Genomic DNA, 23,723 nt, shown 5'->3' with positions numbered 1-23,723 from the left:
CGGAACTTATTGTTTTCGGAGGAAAACACGAACACGGTGTACAGTCGAGTCTTAATAGCTTAATTACAACTGGGCTCGTCAGGCACTCTTCTTGGCTGAAGTGGTTATTATTATATTTACATGCTTCCAGCTCCCGTTTTTCCTCGATGACAACTTGTACCTTTCCACTCCCCTTTTTCTCCCTCCTCGCGCTCACAGACACATAACGTGTATGGCAGTCCATTCTCCCTGCAACACGGACTACACTGCCCATGATGCTACATTCTTTAGAGCTATGCTTGTAGCGTTCTGCCTGTTAGCTTAGCACAACAACAACAACAACGAAAAGGCGCTCTCTCACCCAGGAAACACACAGTCGCAGAGAGAGAGAGAGAGAGAGCGTCGTCCTGTAACCATGGCAACCGTAACGCTGCCACCTGGAACAACAGAACGTAGCTGTCAAACAAAACCCAAACAGTCCTGACCCGCGACAAAATGAAACAGGAAAGTACCGCAGTGTAATCCATTTATTTCAACAAAGTAACTGTATTCTAAATACCACCTTTTTAAACGGTAACTGTAACGGAATACAGTTACTCATATTTTGTATTTTAAATACGTAACGGCGGTACATGTATTCCGTTACTCCCCAACACTGTGTACAGTACATGCAGAGTGGTGACTGTGGTGAAAGTGACTTTATTCACCACAAACATGTCAGCTGTAGCCAGTGCTTGATGATTCGTCTTGTATGACAGAGCAAAACTGGGGCTTCTTTAAATGTTTAGCTTATGACCGCTTCTTCTGCTTCTATTTTGACTGAAACCTCCCCCAATCTCAGTTATTTTTAGTTTTTTTTTTGTGGTTACTTGTGAAGACACAGTTTGACAGATGAAAAGAGGAAACAGAGGTTGTTCCTCTCCCCACAGAGATGGCTGCTGGACGACGTTACCGTAGCTTCATGCACAGCATTGTGCTGCTGCTCTGGGTCTGTCTCCATAGTAAGTACACCTCTGCTGATGTTTGTAGCATGTGTTGTATTTGTTGCCTCATGAACTCTGGTACATAAGTGAGTTCAGAAGATAGCTGCAGCGTTGCCATTTTAGAGTATCGTTGTGCTAAAGTATTTATTATTATTTTAACTGCTACAAAAAAAACAATTATCTATAGCAGACATGTTCTTTGAATTCTTGAGAAACAGCTTCTGACATTTTATTTATTTATTTTTATTCATTTGCTTTTCTATTTATATGAAAATTACAAAATTATGATTTCATGTTTGTCCACAGAAAAATATTTTTGCTATGCTTAAATTTTTGTTGTGCCAAGGCAGTCATATCAGAAATGTCACATATGTATGATGATCTTCTCATTGTGTAAAAACATTTTGTTTTTTGTCTGATTTGATTGTTGTTAGGTTAATTATCACACTTTGACGATACAGTTTCAGGCAATTTAGACCCACTAACATGTTGAAACTTTCATTTTGTTGTATGTTTTTCAGATGTTAAGACTTCCAGTGGAAAACATGTAATTCACAAAATAGTTGGCGAGACTGTGGCGTTTTCGTCAGGCTTACCAACTCTAGGTGTGACTGAAGCAATGTGGAAATATGGGGGAATAAATATTGCAGACAAATATGTGGGTGTTCTTAAAGGATCTCCATTTAAGGACAGGTCACAGCTTAACCTTGAAGACTTTACTTTAACAGTGAGAAAACTGACTCTTCAAGATTCTGGTGATTTCATTTTTGTCTCAGCGGTGTTTTTCAAGCAAAGGCCTTCGGTCAGCATCACTCTGCAAGTTCATGGTAAGAGACTTTGTTTTTCTTTTAAAAAAGGTTCCTGATTACTGTTAATGAAAAGAAACCCTGTGAGCCTAAGAGCTTGTCTTTCTCCTTTAGAAAAAGAGAAGTGTCACGGTCCTGGGTCTCCTGACCCAGCGTTTTTAGTTCTTTGTGATGTTTGTATTATTGTACTTGTGTGAGTTATTCTATGGTTTCTAGTTTCGATCTCTTGCCCTTCATGTTTCTCTGTGTCCCCTCTGTTCTGTGTAAGTCTGTGTCTGCATGTTTGATTTCCCCTCTGTGTCTCTCGGTTCTTAAAGTCCTCTGCCTTATGGTTTATGTCTCTGTGTTTCTTAGTTGCTGTCTCCACTGTGTCAAGTTCGCGTCTCTGTGTGATACTTCCTGTTTTACTTTGAAGGTCCGTGTCTTATGTAAATGTGTCCTGCTTTGCTTGTCTCGTCAGTCCTGATTTCTCCCAGCTGTGCCCTCCTTCTGTGTCTCATTCCCCTCGTTACTTCCCAGTGTATTTTAACCCTGTGTTTCTCTGAGTCAGTGTCGCGTCATCCCTCATGCTGTGTGGATCTCCCTGTGTCTCTCTGTCGGTTTAGTTTGCGTTGTATGACTTTCTCCTGCCAGCGAATAAAGCTGAGTTCTTTGTGTTTAAATCTCATGCCTGAGTGCCTGCATTTTGGGTCCAACTCCTGCCTGCCGCACAGCGATTCATGACAAGAAGTAATCTTACAAGCAGCTTTACTGCTGGGAACTTAAAGAATAAACTTCATTAAAGGCAGGAGCTAATACCCTGAAAAACAGGTACTTACAAGAGAAGCACACAGCAAAGTGGAAGAAAATTAATATTGGCAATATATACACACAGTATAATGAGGGGAAAAGAAACACGTGGGAGTACATCCAGGGCTAATTATAGATAACGAAACAGAGGAATTAGAACTAGAGACAAGACACGAAGAAGAACAGACACTAAGATAAAATAGGAAGAAACAGAAACACCAACTGGACACAAACACAAAAAGGCAAACAAATGTGGAAAGAGGACACATCAGAAACATTAGACAGACACGATAAATATAATAAAACCAAGATACCTGGACTTACCTAGAATTTAACCAGAGAAGAAAAACTTACAAAACCCTACAATATTAAGCACATTGAGGCGACTGTTGTTGTTTGCAGCTATATAAGTAAAACGGAATTAAATTAAGTATAAACAGACCGGAGGAGATAATAGTGACACAGGAAGAATAGGAATCACACAAGTAAACTCACAACCCTCAGTCCATGACCCAGCGAGCATGACGACATGACACAGTAGTGAACAATAGTCATCTGCACTTAATGATGTTAGTTATTGTTTAGTGGCCTAAATTTACATAATGCATTTGCTGAACTCTGCACAAACATCTACTTTCATCTGTGATTCCAAAGGTGACCTGACACGCTTCCTGTCTCCTGTTTTCTCATTAGAGCCCATAACTAAGCCTGACATAAAAATCAGTTCTACCTGGATTCCCTCAAATGAATCATGTAAAGTTCTGCTGGAGTGCAGCACAACTGGTGATGTCAGCTACAAGTGGATTGTGGGAAACCAAACACTAACTGGTCCCAGGCAACAATACATCATCAGGGAGCAGGATGGAGAGACCAATGTCACCTGCACAGTTTCCAATCATGTCAGTGAGAAGTCTGCATTTCACACAGTGAAGTGCAGCAAAGATCATTCACACAGAAAAGAAACAGGTATGTGGAGAGTGACTGAGGTTGTGAATACATGTAACTGCTCTGTTTATATAATTTATTATTACTGTTTGTGATTTCAGAGGACAGCTGTTCTTCTTCTCTTCTCATGTTCATTGCTGGGCTGTTTACTGGAGCATTGATCACTCTACTGTTGCTCTTTCTGCTTTACTGCATAAAGTCAAAGGGTAAGAGCTTTTGTTGTTACTATTAAAAATGTTCTCTTAATCTCCTAATCTCCTAATAATTTCTTTTTCTACAGGTCTACGTCCCAAAAGGTGAGTGAAACTCATCAGCTGCAGTAATATATACTAATATTTTTATTCTAGTAGTAATAACATATTTTAATTGTTTCAGACTCACACATACTGAAACAATCAACCAGGAAGAAAATCAACAACATGTGTACACAGCTCTTTCCCACGGTCAGGTCTAACACTGTTTATGTGCTTTCATCAGTAATATTATACTGTTAAAAATTATTAAATGTTAGATCATTTATCAGTGCTAATTATTGTGACTGAATCTCCACTGTTATTATCTTTCAGGTGACCGTTGTGTTTATGTGACAATGAGGCCTCTGAAGATGCTGGGCCAAGTAAAGTATGACAATGATGAGCCATGAAAGTAGCGGAATGACTCTGGGATTTCACGTAATTCAATTTATTTGAAATGTTTTTAATTTCAGGTAGATCAAAAATGCAGTAACATTAAGTCAGATATGAGGTGCTGCAGTATTTCACTGCTGTTACTTTAGCATCCTCAACTGCTTTGGTGCAAGTCTGACATCAGAAAATTCACTCTCACCAATAATAAGGGAGTTCTCAAATCCGTAATGCAATTTCCCCACATTCATTAGACTTTCCCATTGTTTTTGTGCACACAGCTTTTGTTTCTACACTTACTTCACAGCTAAAGATATCTGTTGATGCATTCTTCATCTAAATCCGACACCTCATCAAAACCTTTTGTACTTTTGCGAGTCACAACTCACTTACTGTCCAGCATTGCATTTGTGCGTTCTGTCAGTAACATGCTGTCAGTGGTAGCAATCAAATTGCTTTTCGGTTGAAACAAACATGAACATATGTTCTCAAAAGAGGTCTAGTTATAATAAATACATACAATACATATCAGTCTTGTATCCACAAAACTAAATGCATCAGTAAACTATAGTCCACTAAATTCATGCTACATACATTTAGTAGCAGTTGAATTAGTAGGCTTGTTCAATGGTTCATTAATGCAAATATCTAATCATCCAAACATGAGTCAGCAGTTTAAAGCATTCAGGCATGTAGACATGGTCAAATCTTCCTGCTGAAATTCAAACTGGGCATCAGGAAGAAGGATCAATGGAAGTTGTTTGGTTATTGGTGCCAGGCAGGCTGGGCTCGGTATTTCAGACATTTCCCACGCAGCCATCTCTAGGATTGAAAAGGAGTGGTCTGGAAAAGAGAAAATACCTAGTAGACAGCAGTCCTTGAAGCAGATGTGCTACAACAGCAGGAGACCACACCTGATGAGACTCATGTGAGATAACAGGAAACTCAGACTACATCTCACTTGGAAAGTTGGACGATAGAAGACTGGGGAAAAAATGCTGTACTCCAGCAGCATCCACAGTCACCAGATCTCAGTGAAGTAGACTACTTTGTGGTGTGGTTGAAGGGGAAATTTGGATGAGCAGCCAACAAATCTACAGCAACTGTGTGATGCTGTCATATCAAAATAAAGCAAAATGTCTGCAAAATGGGGAAAGGATCTTGCTGAATCTACGCAACTCTAGATCACTCACTGTTGTGAATACTATCCAGCACTGCATTAATGTTTTCAATCAAATTGCCTTTTTTTCAAATATGTATGAAAGAGCAAATACAAAAACACCCTGGCAGTGTTTTACATTTAACATACATAAATACAAACTTGTGTCACAACTGCAGTCTTGCCTGGAGATTTTCATCAACATCAGTCCTATAAAAAAATTAAAACGCCATGCTGTCTCATCAGATTGTCATTTGGTGTCATTTATAATCAGTGTTGGGTAAGTTACTTTAAAAAAGTAATTAATTAGTAATTACTAATTACTTAGTCAATATTGTATTTAAAATACTTATCTAATTACTGTGTCAGAAAAGTAACTTAATTACTAAATAAGTAATTTAACTAAATACTTCTTAAAATCCCTATAAACCTTGAATGAACAAACAATAGAAATTAAACTCTTTAAATAATAAATAATTTTTTTTTTAAAGACGGAGACTCTACAGTATGCAGCGGTAGCATCTCTTCCACAATGTAGCCTGCAATCATTTTTTTAAGCTCACCTTCAGACGCTTTCTGTGCTGCTGAAGTAAAATCACGTTTTGCCTGCTTGGCAGGAGTTGCCGCGGTGTTATCCATGGATGATGAACAAGGATCACTCAGAAGTGTTCGTCTATGCTCTCGTGTCAGGCGCTTCGGTAGATTACTCGTGCTATTAACAGCGGCCAATAGTTTTTACATATTACTGTAATATTCTTGTCTGCTTGTTTCAGAAAAGTGAAGAGATGGCAATATGTCCATTTCATAAAACAGCCACTCGCTTCAGCCGAGTCCGACATCTTCCGCTTTAGAATACGACTATGCAGCAAACTGGCGCGAAATGACGTGCAGCTGCACTACAGCGATGTTGAAGCGGCAGAGTTTACTTCTACGTTTAGAAGACAAATTATTGAAATTAAATAATGATTTTCAGTGAGTTTAATTATTTTACAGTGTAACACAAGTACATTGTAAGTAACTGTATTTAAAATACCTTAAAATGAACAGTAATTAATTGCGCTACTTTTTCAGTTGAAAAGTAATTTAATTACAGTAACACGTTACTTAGTAATGCGTTACACCCAACACTGTTTATAATGCTGCCACATTTTAACAATAAAGTGTTTAACAGTGTGGCACATATTCTGCTAGGCTATTCATTTTCCTGGAGAGTTATTTTTATTATTTTCCATAATATAGACTGTGACAAAACTTTCCTTCCTTTTCTTAACTTTTATCGTGTTTTTTTTTTTGTTTTTTGTTTTTTTTGTTTATTAGTTTAATTTTCTTTCTAATTCACAGATATTGAAGCCAAAACTACTCACAGAAAGCAAAAAAGCAGGATCATGACAGCAGGACATAGAAGATGATGAATGACAGCGATCTGTTTTTCTAAAGGAGCCATGGACAGCAGGAAAAGAAGGAGAGGGGGGTAATTTAGCCATGTCAGACAGCGATTCATTCATCATCGGGAAACTGTTATTTTGTTTTGTTTTTAATTTAAACATGTGATGTGTAACTACTTTTCCAATCTGTATTTGAAAGAAAAAAAAATAGTGTAAAATAATGACTTTTTGCTATTAGTCCAGTATCACATTCTTCAATAAATACATTAACTGATTTATCACAGCACAGACGATGCTGTTTTATTGAGTTTTATTTCAACTTTTCTGAAGCCAGTTACAACAGAACTGGATCTGAAGTGCAGAATTTCTGCACTTTTCCTTAAGACTTGATAATTCATTGACACTGATGCTATTTAATCACGCTATCTGGGAATGTAAAATGAACCAGGAGACACCCACAAGAAGATAAATGGCTGAAATCCATTCAGCCATATAGATTACATGATGGCAAACATGCAGAAACATGCGTGCAGGGTTTTGTTCAGAAACATTTTAAAACCATTACCCAAAGTCAAGATGGCTGAAACAGTTACTGACTTGAACTGGTTCAGAATAAAAATGTGGTCATTTTTAGAGAAGAATAAAAGAAAGAGAAATATCTGTCATAGAAAATGTAGTTGCATTTTTCAGGAAAGAGACAAAAAACCATAATTACCATGAATGTGTTCAACCATAAGAAAACCCAGAATCACACCAACGCGAGAAAGGACAGATAAACCACATCTAATTATGTGTCACGGTTCTGGGTCATTTTGACCCTGCTTTTTCAGTTTCTTGTATTTTGGTGTGTTTCCAGATTATGCTCATTATAATTATGTTCTGATTCTTTAGCTATCCGATGATGATGATGATTATTATTATTATTATTTCTCAGTTAGGTTTTGTTCTCTTGCCCTCATGTTTAGTTTAGGTTTTGCCTGTGCTTAGTCTTCTCTGCCCGTATGTCCCTCTGTCTGTCCATGACGTTTCGTCTGGTCCTCTGTGTCTGTTAGTTTCCTGTTTTTTTCTGAAGGTCCTTGTCTTATGTGAGTGTGTACAGTTTATGTTTCCCCTGTCTCGTCAGCTGTGATTTCTCCCAGGTGTGTTCCCTTCCTGTCTCTCATCCGTTGTTACCTGTTTTTGCCTGCCTGTTAGTTTATATTTTCCAGTTTAGTTAGTCTTCTGTTCGATCAGCAGCCTGCAATAAAGCAGTTTATTCTGAGTTTACTTTCGCCTCCATGAGTCCTGCCTTTTGGCTCCTTCCTCTCTGCCTGTCTGCACACAGCCATGACATTATGTATATGTGTTCACATATACCTACATATACCAACTCGCATATAAGTTCTTGTGAAATTCAGTGTGACATCCTTTTGACACTACACATCATTTTTTGTCTTTCCATCACTTTTTTAAATAAGGGAAGTAATACAAACACTACAAACACCTTGAGGAAAAATCCAGTTGTTATATTTGCTCAAATATGAACCCTGTAGATTACAACAATACCAATATTCATTTTTCATCGCCAGTTATATAATAATCAGAGATGTTTTTCTTTGTTCCTGTTATTTGATTATCTATTTTTACAGTAAAATTAATTGTTAGATCTTTTAATGCTTGAAGACGCTTCTTCAGACGAACTGAAGAAGCTTCTCGGATGAGAGGTGAAACGTCTTCAAGCAACTTAAAGAAGTCCAGATGCTTTTCTTTGCAAGCTCCTTTGACTTTAATGTATGTTATTTATGCATTTTGATTTTCATATTTTTTTTTTAATTTATTGAACACATTTTATCCTAAATATGACCAACAGAATAGTACTAATAGTACTCAGGATTTAATGAAGTTTATCGTGGTTGATTGGCCTAATTTTATATAATACATTATATAAAAGTGGGGATTGGTTAATTGGAAACTTTAATTTGCCCATAGGTGTGAATATGAGTGTGATTGGTTGCCTGTGTCTATGTGTTAGCCCTGCGACAGACTGGCGACCTGTCTCTCTGGCAACCAGCCCATCCCCCAGTGTGCATATTTACTCCCTCTTTCTTTCTTTTAATGTTTCTTTAAATTATGATATTAGTGATCATGAATGATGTGATAGTAGAGCTGGGCGATATGAGATTTTTTCATATCACGATATGTTTTTTTCATTTCAGGCGATAACGATATCTATCACGATATAAGCCAAATAACTATATTTGTAAGATTTAAATGTGCCGTTGCTCACAAGTAAAATGTGAAATAATCAGCAGCTTGTTTTTAAATATTTATTTCCCATAATAAGTTCAACAGGGTAGATGTACTTAAGGAGCATGAGACTTTTTCAGATAAATAAAGGCAAATATTGCAAACTACACAAAAGGCAGCCGCTAAAGCGTTTAAGTTTCAAAATAGAACAAATGAAACAGACTAAATTGTCAATTCCACTTAGAAACAAAGTATTAATTCTAAAAATAAATCTTAGTTTGTTTTACAGAAGAACAGACACAATTGACTAACTTTTGTCAATATCAAATAAACTGAGAACTAAAAGGAAATTCTCAATCTCTCCTTGTTGTATAGCTTAGCTTTTCAAACAGTTTTAACAGTTACTTTAGTCTGACAAAAGCCGAATGACGAATTAGCGCTTCCAGTCAGAGACTGAGGCTACGTCCACACGTACACGGGTATTTTTGAAAACGGAGATTTTCGGTTTTCGTTTTAAAAAATAATCCCGTCCACACATAAAGGCAGAAATGAAGGAAAACGCTGCTATGAACATGCCAAAGCAGCAGGTGGCGCTAGATTCCTAACCGTGCAGAAATGTTGGCCAATCAGAAGTCTAGAAGCCTCGGTGGGAAAAAGTAAACAAAGCTGCGGCATAGAAGCAGAACCGAGTCGTATGTGTGGACGGACAGTAACTGTGTGTATATGTAAGCATTTAAACACTGCAGAGAGTAGAATTAACAGTAACAGTATTGTAGAAATTCATTTCACCGAAACAATAACGTGGCGCACAGTGTGACGCATGCACCAGTTTATTGTATTTCCAGACTTGCTTTCGGCACAATTTACAGTGCACGCTACTCTGTTTTTTGTCAGACTTGAAATAGCCGAAATACCTTCACACTACGGAACTTCTTTGGCTCTTCCGTTCGACAATCTCTCCGGCATTGGAACCATCATCTGTTTTCTCTTCGGTCACGCTCGGTTGATTTTTCTAGTCGGCACACTCATTTCCTCCATTACGCGCTGGCTCCATTACCCGCTGGCTGCTTCCCAAACAAACACACGTGCGGCTTGGCACTTGTGCTGTACGTAACAAGTCACGCGACGTGACGCTGCGGCTGTGATTGGTTCGGCTCTGCGCTACTTAATTTGGATCGGCTGACCACAACCTCATGTGTACTTTGCTCTTTCCAATGGTCAGGTCTAACACTGTTTAGAAAGAATGATTAAATGTTAGACCATTTGCACTTTATTATGACGCAACTGTTGCTAACTTGCAGGTGATCGTTGTATTTATGAGACAGGTAGAGGCTCTGAAGATCCTGGACCAGGTACAGCATGACAATGATGAGCCATAAAAGTAACAAATAGTAACTTTGGGATTTCAAGTAATTGAGTTGTGACCTTCTTAAACTATTCTTACTGTATTTCAGGTGGATCACAAATACAGTGCATCAAATCAGACTAGAGGAGCTGCAGTACTGCATGTCTGTGTTTTGTTTTTTTGTTTTTGGTGTCTTAAGTTAAAAATGATTGTATCAAATAATCCTTTATTGATGATTCAAGATTATAACTAGAAACAGCTCATACATGGAAGATTTAACAACATATTTCATGTATAAAATAGCTTGAAAGACTGTGTCTGTTTCACATGACCTGGTTTGAATTATCATGTGAATCTTTGTTTGCCTGCTCATTTAGTTCAAGATCCACTGTCAACAAAACTAGTGCAGACTATAGTAGATGTTTAAAATGTAAAATACTGTTAACCTTCAAAAATGATCTATAATCTTATTTCTTCTATGTATAAGCATGTAGGTAACCCCCATAAACTATCATGAGTAGAATTTATATAAGTTGGCTCTGATTTTGTAGCTCTGAACCCGACCAGATTGGCACACCATTTATACACATATGACAAATTTTGTTTGCTATTTAGTATTTGAAAATCTGTTATTATTTTATTAATGATTTATTTGAAGTGGACCAAAATGATTTTTTTTCTCATTATACTTATTCAAATCTTTATTTACTATGTGCTATGCTAGGCTATTTTTTTTTTGATTGGTGAGTTTGTTGCAAACTATACAGATCATTTGCTTTGGTTAAAGAGAATCTGTGAATATTTTTATGCTCTTCCGAAGTAGGTTTCCATAGTTCACACGAATTAGACTTTACCATCAAGCATCATTCATGCAATGTATAATTCCTGCTGTGCTGTCAAGGGAACATCCTGGGCTCTTAATTGATGCCACATTTGTTGTGGGCTCACAGAGCACAAGATGACTGAAATTGCACAGATTTTTTTATATCTAGAGGGGGAAATAAGAACATTTTCAGTTGACCACACACACACAGCAGCTAAGAGTTAAGCTAAGAGCACACTAAGATAAGATAAGAGATAAGATAAGATAGAACTTTATTAATCCCTCGGGTGGGTTCCTCTGGGAAATTCGGTTTCCAAAAGCACAGCACCGACAGAAGTTACAGTTACAGAATGTTATATATATATACACACACACACTAAAGTGTGAGATGGACATTTCTGAAGCTGGCATTAAAACTGAAAACAGTCTGGAAGTGAAACATTCTTCAGCATATATTTGGTCACCACATAACTTGTCAAACTAAGATCTGAATTTACTGGTTCCTGGTTTTAGCCAATTCAACAAGTCAGACAGATTCTTGGAGATTAGGCAGCCCATTAAATTAACAAATGACCTTGATTTCTCTGATAAGCAAGAAAAGAATAAAGCCACCTGGAAAGTGAGAGCATTCTTAAACACAATACAAGGTTACCACAGAAATATTCTCTTGACAGGTCAGTGTCCTGTAGAGAAACAAAATCCCACAGCTTCAGAGTCCTTATACAGCTTACAGCATGGGTAGGGAACCTTTCTGATGATGAGTGCCATCTAAAATATCCTCAGAAGTCAGTGTTCCATATGATTGCATTAGCAATAAATGTAATGACGCTCTACATGAACAGTTACACACTATATAGAATCACTTTATAGAATTATATTTGTTCGCAGATGTTGGCAGCTATCAGCGAATAGTTATCAGCTATTTTGAAGCAAAAAAAACCCACTTTTTATCCATCACAAGAACTCCATAACAGCAAATGAACTGTACAACAGAAAATACAAATGCTATTTATGGTCTCCTCACAAAAATGATAAGAAAATAAACTGGGCCAATAAGGCATGTTTGTTAATACAGAGATACACATGTTAATGTGATCTCTGGTCTCCCAGAGCTGGTGTCCAGCATTCAGACGGCTACCTGAGGACACTCTTTGTGTGAGAGAAAATCTGCTCACACAGATATGTAGAGCCAAATACTGTCAATAAGGCCTCTGCAATGTTCTGAAGACAGTTAAACTTGTCAGGTAGTGATGTCCAGCAGGTGAAAATTCAAGCTCCACGAACACGCACAGCTGTGGATTCCAGCTGCGTTCGTAGTTCTGCAAACTTTGACCCCCACAGAGCCGAGGTATTTATTTCAATCAGCTGTATTTCGATGTTGCATTAACTGGCATTAACTCAGCCAATTAATGCGAGACAAATCCAGCTGCTCATTAAAGATTTCTGGTTTGATCAGAAAAGAAAACATTGGTCCATACACCTGAACATCCTGAAAACACATTGTGAATTCTGTCTCGAGTCTACCGATGTATCTGTTTATCTGTGTATCTGTTTAGCGCGACCGCTGGTTTCCTCTGTCTGGCGCAAAGTGGGCGATAGACAAGGGAGAGAGGGGCTTGCGACAGAAATACCGATCAGCTGATCATTGATCAGATCGTGATTGAAGTAGCAACAGGAGGGAGAGGGAGAGAGAGAGAGAGAAAAAGAAGCAGCTGACAGTGAAAAGACAGAATAACTCCAGCTTTGTGTCTTTTTCATTCTAGCTGAAGTACAGGACAAACTGTGTTCCTTTTCAGCTCAGTACGAAACGCGTAATAATTTCTCTGAATGCGGAACGATTCTGTTTTTTACGGGATGGTTGGCAACTCTACTAGCTAACCTTATGAATTAAATAAAGTTCACTATCAGTAACATCATAGCACCCACCCAGCTGTATAGAAACTCTGTCATGCTAGCTAGTACGCAGTACGAGTTATTGTAACTGACTGTAAAAAGTCAGCACAATGAAAATAAACTCCACCTAAACTTGGTTTATATCTGACCCAGATAGATTGCAGGTCATAACTTCTTACCTGAAGTTTAGTTCACCTGACACTCGGAGCGGCGGCTATCTCGGTCGTGCCAACAGTTAACTCTTTGCGTGCCAGCTGTGGCACACGTGCCCAGGGTTGCCGACCCATGTTATAGGCCAATCTCCAACCTTCCTTTCATATCAAACATCCTTGAAAGAGTAGTTGTCAAACAGCTAACAGATCATCTGCAGAGGAATGGTTTATTTGAAGAGTTACAGTCAGGTTTCAGAGCTCATCACAGCACAGAAACAGCTTTAGTGAAGGTTACAAATGATCTTCTTATGGCCTCTGACAGTGGACTCATCTCTGTGCTTGTCCTGCTAGACCTTAGTGCAGCATTCGATACTGTCGACCATAATATCCTATTAGAGCGATTAGAACATGCTGTAGGTATTACAGGTACTGCACTGCAGTGGTTTGTATCATATCTATCTAATAGACTCCAATTTGTACATGTAAATGGAGAGTCCTCTTCACACACTGAGGTTAATTATGGAGTTCCACAGGGTTCAGTGCTAGGACCAATTCTGTTTACATTATACATGCTTCCCTTAGGCAGCATCATTAGAAGACATAGCATACATTTTCACTGCTATGCAGATGACACCCAGCTCTATCTATCCATAAAGCCAGATAACACACACTATTAGTTAAATTGCAGGAATGTCTTAAAGACATAAAGACCTGGATGGCCGCTAACTTTCTGCTTCTAATTCAGATAAAACTGAGGTTATTGTACTCGGCCCTGAAAAGCTTGGAAATATGATATCTAACCAGATTCTTACTCTGGATGGCATTACCTTGGCCTCCAGTAACGCTGTGAGGAACCTTGGAGTCATTTTTGACCAGGACATGTCCTTCAACGCACATATTAAACAAATATGTAGGACTACTTTCTTCCACTTACACAACATCTCTAAAATTAGAAATATCCTGTCTCAGAGTGACGCTGAAAAACTAGTTCATGCATTTATTACTTCCAGCCTGGACTACTGTAATTCATTATTATCAGGATGTCCAAAAAAACTCACTGAAAAGCCTTCAGCTAATCCAAAATGCTGCAGCAAGAGTGCTGACAGGGACTAGAAAGAGAGAGCATATTTCTCCTGTTTTGGCTTCCCTTCATTGGCTTCCTGTTAAATCCAGAATTGAATTCAAAATCCTGCTCCTCACATACAAGGTCTTAAATAATCAGGCCCCATCTTATCTCAATGACCTTGTAGTACCATATCACCCTATTAGAGCACTTCGCTCTCGCTCTGCAGGCCTACTTGTTGTTCCTAGAGTATTTAAAAGTAGAATGGGAGGGAGAGCCTTCAGTTTTCAGGCCCCTCTTCTGTGGAACCAGCTTCCAGTTTGGATTCAGGAGACAGACACTATCTCTACTTTCAAGATTAGGCTTAAAACATTTTGCTAAAGCATATAGTTAGGGTTAGTTATGCTGCAATAGACGTAGACTGCCGCGGGATTCTCATGATGCATTGAGTTTTTCCTTTTCAGTCACCTTTCTCACTCATCATGTGTCAATGGACCTCTCTGCATTGAATCATATCTGTTATTAATCTCTGTCTCTCTTCCACAGCATGTCTTCTATCCTCTCCTCCTTCTCACCCCAACCGGTCGCAGCAGATGGGCGCCCCTCCCTGAGCCTAGTTTTGCCAGAGGTTTCTTCCTGTTAGTGATGGCCCGCTTAAAGCTGACGCTCCAGCGCATGTGACCAAAAGAAACCAACCCACTGCTTCAGAAGCACAGTGTCAAGGCTTGACTCATTTGGCCAGAGTCACGTGATCAGTGATGTCCAAAGCTTTATTTAGAACCTAACTGCTTTAGTACCTGATTCAATGGTTTATAAGGGAGTGTATCATTTGTGGGATTTGTGGAGTGTTTTGATGGTGAGAGACAGCAAACCACTGATCATTCTATTCAGAGATACGGAGGAAGAGAGGTTCTGTTGTGTGTGTGGGAGTATTTTGAGTTGATTTTGGTCAATCGGGTGGGTTTGCCAGCTTTGTGTTCTTGTTGTTTGCTTTTGTTTTGTGTGTGCTTATTTTACCTAAAAACTTGAAAGACCTAAAATGTCGAAAACCTGCTTTTCATAATATAAATATCAATAAATAACTTTAGAAATACTACCATTTCACTCTTTAAATTTAATGTAATAAAAATATACATACCTGAATTGAATTAAATGGTTTTATACTGCAGTGGCAGAGAGATTAAAAATATGGTTTTAGTGTTGAAAAGGTGTAAAATTTGAGGAGAACAGAAGTGTTGACAATGATAATCTGGAATCCACTCACCCAACTTTTTAGCGGTATGCAAACTTTAAAACATGGGATTGTCACAACAAAGTGGGATGGACTCAGAGGCAGACAATCACAATCGCAATGAACAATTCTTTTTTTTCACATTTCCAGCACACTAAATACAGGTGGGGGGGGGGGGGGGGTGTCCAGAATTGCCAGGGGTCCATGGGAGAATCAGGGAAACAGAGTAATTCTCTCACACAGCTCCTCACTGTCGGCTCACTTCACACAGGAATCTCCTTCCTCACATAAGCCACACTTGATCGCGGCACAACCGTACAGATTCCAGTCACCAGGGTTCCAGACAAAGCATGAAAGATCTATATACAAGAATAGAATAATTAACACCAAGAGAAAACACAGAGAGAGCTCAAAACTTTTGTTAAGGCCAGAGCTACACTAACAAGCATTACACAATAGCCTAGCGGCAGGTGCTCCCAGCCTCTGCCTTAAGTAGTGAGAGCAGACAAGTTGATGAACCACAGGTGATTGCTTGCAGGTGTGAGGGCCAAGGGCTGGAGCCCACAATGAGCTCTGCCCAGGCAGCAACTAGCAGGAGAGAGGAGAGGAGAGAGAGAAAACCAAAACGCATGTAGCCACACAAGGCCAGCCAGGCAGCACAGGGACCAATACAGGGACAGTACAACTCTGGACCTTCTATCCAAACACCCGGGATGCATACATAGCCACTGCACTGCCCCAGCAGCTAGTTTAGACAAATTTGCCCTGTTAACACTCAGTATACTCCTGCACATCAAAGACTTCCTGTTCTGCCAAAAGCAAAAAAAACAGCAAAGAATGTATCTGCTACAAAACTGTTGATGTAGCAGTTTCTATCTGATATGACTGATCCAGATAAAAGTTATATTAGGCCTTTATTTAGCTCCTCAACACAAGCCGTTTAGCTCATCTGCATCATATATTTGTCCACCGACATGCATCATTATGTGGTGATCATAGAATTGCAGTGAAATTTAAAGTACTTAAACTGTACAGAATAAACAGCTTTTTAAATGTGGCTTACGTTTTTAACTTTTAATAGTCATTAAAACTGTGTACTGCAAAACTCCCACTCTGTGGTATCTCTTGTGAGGTTTTTTTTTTTTAAATGAAATTAAAGCTTCTGTCACTTTGAGGGTTTGCAGAAGCCAGAAAAGGGAAAACACTGACTGCCAGTGAGTTTTCCTGTTTGTATTAAGCTCTGTGTGTAGCAGGTGCCCATTTAAGAATAAATATAAACAGGTGTAACTGTGGGTGAAGCAACTTTGTGTTTCTACTTTTTATTTTCTTCCTATTCTTCTGTAAAAAATAAAGTACAAAGTGTGAAACTTTGTCACACTGATGTGGGCAACAATTGTCAAGTTACCCGTGAGCCTCAGCAACTCAGCCCAGCTGACATCACCATAAACACAGCAGCACTTTTAAAGTAACAGAGATATAATCTGAGAGAGGGGGAAGGACTTCCTCTTGCCTCATGCCCACTTCTGGTTAACGACACTATTTCTGTTTAGCTTGACCTTGCTCACAACATGTGGGTGAATTTATCACCAAACCACAATTTCATGTTGAAAAAAATCTGCATTAGTGTAATGAAATACTAAATGAGTCAAGCTCAGCTTTGTCAGTTCAGATGTATTTTCAGTTTTATATTTACATCTCTGTTTATCAGCATCAGTTAACACTTTGTTCTTCTATCAGTCTATTTTCTTAATTGTTTATAAAGTTCTGGTTCTCAGATGGATTGGAGCCTGACTCAGCTGTTTTAGGGTGAGAGCTGGGGTACACACTGGACAGATGAAAATTGAAATGAATATAAAAGAGTATAAACACGTCATGCTGTGGTCAGATCCTGTTAAGTATGTCATGTCAGTGTAAAAGGAAGGAAGCAGAGAGAAGAAGTTAAAAAAAGTCTCTTTTTTTCCTTCACAGCTCTTTGGTATCTGCTGTGCTGCTGCTTCACTCTCTCTCTTTGCAGAAAGTTGTAGAAGTTTTCAGACGTGTCACTGCTGGATGTGAGGATGGGAGCCACTTTGCTCTGTGAGCTGGGCCTATTCTGTGAGTACATCACTGACTCCTATTGTTTGATTCATACTGATCCATAAACATGTTTTAGTAAGAAGAACAGAGCATCAGTCATTTGTACCATTGCAGGTCATGTAATCAGAGGACTCTCATGTTTGTTACCAACATGTTTGTTTGTAGCCTGGATTAGATTTTAGTGCACTGACTCAGATCAGAGTGGAGCTGCTTTAGTTTATCTAAGAAAGGTTTGTTTCTCCATCAGTGATAATTTTATGTATATAAATCATAGTAGACACTTGTACAACCACAAGTGTTTTTTATGAGCTATTTGAGTGTCTACAGAGCTTGGACAGAAGATAACTTTACTTCTTGAAGTTTTGTGAAGACACTCCTCCTCTCATCTGAGAAGTTTCTACAGTTCTAAAACCAATAGATTGAGAATGAAGGTATTTAAACCCTAGTGGTGGTTTTCTTTACTGTCTGCCACCTACAATGCAGCTCAAAGATCCCTCCCTGGGATCCTCAACCCCTACTAACATTTTGCATCAGGTGATGTCAGTAGGCCACATGTATAGGGTGAGGCAAGGTCTTAAAATAATTTTGAAACCTTTTAAGTCTTTGGTACTATTGAGGGCTGCAAATGGCCCACTTCTCCCCAATCCATCTCTGTCTGTCTGTTATTGCAACTTGCCACCCTCATTATCAAGTACATTTCATGACTAAGACACATACACACTCAGACTTGACATCCTCTCTCTCTCACACACACACATACACCACATTTTCATATTTTTGTGTTCCAGGTGCTGTGTACCATATATAATGTAACAGCTGAAATAACACAAATAGATATGAAGAAATAAACAGATAAGAATTCAGATTTCTTAAGGGATTCCATCACTAAGGTTTAAATGCCTGGGATTCATTTGGTTTTAGAACTGAAGAAGCTTCTCAGCAGAGATATGAAACACCTTCAGGAAACCTAAAGAATTCCAATCAGTTTCTCACCGAGCTCCTTAGACACTCAAATATGGCATAAATACATGATCTGCATGACCGACAACCTACACAGACATATGCGAGTGCCTTTAGTTTGATGTCTGAAGTTTCTGTCTTTATTGTAGTGCTCTGTATCCTCCTCTGCACTGGAAACACTCAAGGTGACTGAAAAGTTTAACTTTTTTATTTATTCAATAAATATTAATCTTAACTACTGTATCAGTCTTAAGCACTTCACATTTTTGTTTTTATTTCATTCTTCATCACTATATTTATAATTTTATGAATATAAACACAGTTTGTGTTTTGAATAGTAAAATATATATATGAACAATATATGAACAGTGTATGAACATACTGTCACAGATTGTGTCGTGCATAAAAGTGTTTCAGTTTGTTAACTTTGTGGTTGTGTTGGATTCTAGATGCTGTGCTAACTATTGAATCCAGCTCGTCCAGTTTTTTCATTGGAGAGTTTGTTACCTTCAAATGTGACATGAATGAAGGAGAAGACACTGACTGGTATTACGAAATCAAGAAGGACGGTCGAGAATTTGTGCGTTACAACACAGACAAAGACTACAGATTAGAAATTATATCTACACGTGACAGTGGTGAATATCAGTGCTCTGGTAGCTTGGTGAGCTCACGTCATATAAAGAACAGTAATACTGTCTCTATAACTGTATTAGGTAAGTCTTCAGTGACCGACAGCACAAATATATGATCCCTGTTCAAATACTCAACTGAATTATAAAATAGAGAACATTTAATTAAATTTGTCATTGAACTTGAATTTTAACCAAGATCACTGTACCTGTTACTTCGTTCACAGTAAAGTCAGTGCTACAATACTCACAGACTCTGTAATCTATCATTAGCAGGTGTGTGAGTTTTAACAACAGCAATTATGAATGAAATGAAATTTAATTACATTTCTAAAGGAAAATAAGAAACATCAAAAGCTTCATGAAGTTTAAAGTGAAGATGTTTCTGTTATCTAAACCAAAACATGAGGAAGAGACATTTTAATGCATCATTGTGTTTCTTCCTCTATCACAACATCATATAAACCCAGGGCCACACTGACAGCAGGAACAACAATCATACCAGTAGGGGGCAGTGTGACACTGACCTGCTCTGTGCAGAGCTCTGATGGATGGAAATATGAGTGGTTCAGACAAACCCAAACAACCTCTGAAGTTCAAATCAGAGATCAACAAAACAGAGATATCAGAGTATCTGAAGGAGGAATCTACAGCTGCAGAGGAACAAGAGGAAACCCAGTTTACTACACTGATAGAAGTGATGATGTCACCATTGAGATAACCTGTGAGTTCAGTCATTTAGTTTGAAATATACATTCACTCATGATTATCAATATACTGTGTTAAATTTTCTCTGCTGATTTCATGTTTCTATTTGTATCTATTAAGAGAAGTCTTCTGTCTTCTTGTGAATCTGTTGTTGTGGTCGAGCAAGGAGACATCACATAAAATAATGGAAAGGAGTAATTTACAAATAAAATAAAGCATCATAATTAATTAGAGCAAAAAAAAATGTATGCACTGAAAGGATAAAATGCACTATGAGCCTATGTAAGAGGACAGAGTGGAGGAAAGTGAATTACATCAGTATAAACACAGCCTGGACCCTTTTACCATCCTGTGGTTATCAAAAAGAAGGATGTACTCATACCATGGCAGTTTGGTCTTATTGCTTCTTATTTGTTGTTGGAAACCTAAATAGAGGTATACTGATGTTGACTGCTCACAACATCCGGGCAGTGCAATCCTATGGCGATCACACTGTTGTAAAACCCTTGGTTTACACTAGCTATAGATGGTGTAGCAGCAATCTTCGGTCCTTCTTTGCCGCTGCAGGATGTAAAGTTTCTGACTCGTCCTTTTCTTAGATCACTTGTATGCCTTTTGGTAGCAAACCCGAAAAGTAGAAAACATATGTCTCCAGTAGGAGCTCCGTTTACATTTCTATGATATTATATCTGAAACAACTATCACAATGACGGTCAGAAAACTGTTCCTCCATGCTTACTTGCCTCACCTTTCATCACCACATGGCGGCCCACTACACACCGCCTTTACAACACCTACCAACACTTTACAACAACAATAACAAAGCAGGACAAATTTATGGAGCTTAATATATTACATTACAACATAAAATAATCCAGATTATAACTAGAAACCACACAAATTATAGATCACTGTAGATCTGAACTACCTTCAGAACAGAAAATATGAAGTAATTTAGATCATACAAGATGCAAACAGAACTAACTTAACATTAGGAGAATAGTGAAATATATGTCCGACCAGAGTCTAAGTTTGTAGGAGAGATTAAGATTGACAGTGAAATACTGAGCAGCTGAAGTCACAGGGTACTTTAACTTAAAGCTGAACCTTCTTCATTCAAAATAAGCATGGATAAAGTTATCACAAAGCACCAGGTCAGATTTCAGGGCTTCACAAACATGGATATTGTGGCATAAACACCACAAAGTATCCATCATATTAAACTGACTCTTCAAAAATTTCTGCAATATCAGGCGAGTCTTTGTGACAAGGGAGCAGCCTAAAGAAGCTTTTAACAGTTAAATATGCATACTTTGTGATTATTCCATGTGTTTGTGAGGCTCTATTATATAATATTATAAGAGACATTATGCTTTAGTCCATCTGACGCTACCTGGTTGCACCTCACCTCATAATTAATGTTATTCTTTCTTACAGCACAGTCCAGGACTGTGACGTTTCCTACTCTGTTGATTACTGGACTTCTTTGTGGAATTTTACTGATTCTTCTTCTTCTTCTGCTGTGTTACATAAAGCTGTTAAAAGGTGAGACTTTTTCCTTCTGATACGAGATTGATTATGATCCCATTATTATCTAATTATTCAGAATCACAGATGTATCCTGAACACTTCATGTAATGTCACAGCACCAGAAAAAGTAAAAGAAAAACATGTACTTGTCTTTTTTACAGATAAATCTTTTATCAGGTTGGTTCAAATCTTCTACTTCACATTTTTACATACTAGAATTACAACCTGTGTTTCTTATTAAATCAAACATTTTACTACATTTTATGCTTCACCAGGACTCAACACAGGATCAACCAGGATGAAGCTCAACACAGCCAAAATAAATATCTCCAAGGTCAGCCTTAACTATGACAAGTTTTGCTATTGTTGCTTTATTTATTCATTTATTTATGTTATACTTTGACTCTGATATTTGCAGTTTTTTATTTAAAAGATAATCAAATTCATATATAGAAATTTCATTATTAATATATCACTGACTTGTTTTTGCAGGTGATGCTTGTATATATGAATCAATCGGAGACTACGATGACAGAGAAAAGGGTAATGCATTTATAGTTTCATATAAGTATGCAGACTCATTGTGATTATGTTCCATTTTTATATGTTAATTCTCCATTTTAGCAGAATGCAGGGATTTCACATATTCTTTGATTGAGCTTAAAAACTTCACTAAGAAAGGTAAGAGTTCAAGTTAATTCAGTTCAATCCAGTTTTATTTATATAGGGCTAAATTACAATTGACTCATGTGCTTTTTATTGTGAGATAAAGGCCCTACAGTAATACAGAGAAAACCACAACAATCAGATGATCTGAAAGCTGAAGGCTCTGCTTTCCATTCGACTTTTAAATATCTGATGAATCACCAGTAAGCCTGCAGTATGACAGAGAATAAAACAAAATTTTCTATACAATTTATTTGCAGATTGGTGAACTTTTGCAAATCGTACCTGTCTAAGATTAGCTTTTTTTTGCAACTCTTCCTTTTCCAGCTTTATGTTGCCCCTATACCAACATTTTTGAGAGATGTTGCTATTATCATTAAGCTTTGTACAGAGCCCAGATCTGTTGGAAGTGGATTTGTAACTGTAAAGGTAAGAATGTCATCCTATTTTACCCTGATGATCTGTCCATCCTCTCATAGATGACAGCCTGTTGTACGCAGATGCCACCTACAGTAAGGCTGAATGCAACAGTAACAAAAGTAAGCAAAGCAATAAAATTGGTACCATATTTTCTTCTCTTTTACATTTCATTTATCCATCAGGGAAAACTATATAAATGGGTAAAGTTGTCAGTTTGAAGTAGGATGTTACTAAAAATGTTTTTTATTTGCAGGAAAATCAGCCACTGAAGCAGGTGACAAAGCGGTCTATTCTGAAATCAAACCACAAGAAACACAAGGAATTTTCATGTTGTGACCTGTGACTGTAATGATTATCAAATAGGTTTTAAACTGAGTAAATTCATTACCAAATCACCTTTAACCATTAAATAATCATGATTATGTTCTTCCAGATTAATAACAAACAAAAGCAGTTGAATGCAGGACAGAATTTACTTTATACATCCATCCATCCATTCGCTTCCACTTATCCTTGTTCCGGATAAATTCATATGAATTTTACAAAGCATTGAAAGAAGAAATGACAAGAAAAAAGCTTTTTGCCTGTTTTTTAAAAAAAAGCTGCCATTTCATTATAAATTAGCTTTATCTGAAAGTGATGTTGTGGCTTTGAGTTCAGTTCAGTATCTGTACTGATGTTTTCTATGTCCTGAATGGATTAAGTATCATTTGAAAAATTATATTTTTTTAAATTTTATAAAATTCTAAACTGCAGGCAGATTTTTCATTGTGTTATCTGATTCTGTGTGCTATATAAATGCACTTTATATACTGTGACATGTTGGGAGTGGCTGGAGTGTAGTTCCCTGCTGTGCCTGTGGAACAGTGTGTTTCATGTTGAGTTTTAAGCTGTGATTACTGTATTTGTTGTGTTTATGTAACTGTTATTGCTGTCCCTGCCAATGCTGCAATGTTGTTTTCACTTATAGTTGTTTTGTGGTGGTAGTTACAGCATGAGTGAAGTTATGTGCAGAGTTACTGAGCCCTTTAGAAGCAAAGTGTTAGCGTGTCTTTAAATGCTTAGTAAAACAGCGTCCCCTTGTGTCTTCATATATAGTGCAGCTTTCCTTGGGAAGTTTCACCAGATTCAAAGTGAAATACGATTTAGAGTCTTCATTCTAGTTTTGACTTCTACTCATTTGTGTTTGAAGTTTCTGTGCTTTTACAAATGAAGGAGGACAAATAAAGAAACTAAAATGCCTTTTTTTATTATCCAAGCTTCACATCTTCATTACTTATAGAAGCAGGGCTACAACTGAAAGAAAATCTTTACTTATCTTCTTATTTA

The 23,723-nt window shown here is 37.8% G+C and overlaps 1 protein-coding gene and 1 long non-coding RNA gene across 2 annotated transcripts; both read left to right on the top strand.

Annotated features, from left to right (window-relative positions):
• The first annotated feature begins 910 nt into the window (after window positions 1-910).
• LOC113014170 (uncharacterized) lies at window positions 911-6,837 on the top strand. Its single transcript, XM_026155532.1, has 8 exons — window positions 911-980; window positions 1,484-1,789; window positions 3,251-3,523; window positions 3,604-3,708; window positions 3,783-3,798; window positions 3,878-3,945; window positions 4,069-4,123; window positions 6,626-6,837. Exons 1-8 carry the CDS (start codon window positions 911-913, stop codon window positions 6,630-6,632), a joined length of 900 nt encoding a protein of 299 aa, XP_026011317.1. The 3' UTR covers window positions 6,633-6,837.
• Window positions 6,838-21,283: 14,446 nt separating this feature from the next.
• Window positions 21,284-22,514, top strand: LOC113019208 (uncharacterized). The gene is made up of 6 exons (XR_003271979.1): window positions 21,284-21,323; window positions 21,470-21,485; window positions 21,584-21,642; window positions 21,801-21,851; window positions 21,933-21,989; window positions 22,454-22,514. It is a non-coding gene; the product is annotated as an uncharacterized LOC113019208 (long non-coding RNA).
• Window positions 22,515-23,723: the final 1,209 nt, after the last annotated feature.

Source organism: Astatotilapia calliptera, chromosome 3, assembly GCF_900246225.1.
Source record: "Astatotilapia calliptera chromosome 3, fAstCal1.2, whole genome shotgun sequence".
Lineage (NCBI taxonomy): Eukaryota > Metazoa > Chordata > Actinopteri > Cichliformes > Cichlidae > Astatotilapia > Astatotilapia calliptera.
Note: the sequence above shows the minus strand (reverse complement) of the source record. Positions and strands in the feature narration are given on the sequence as shown.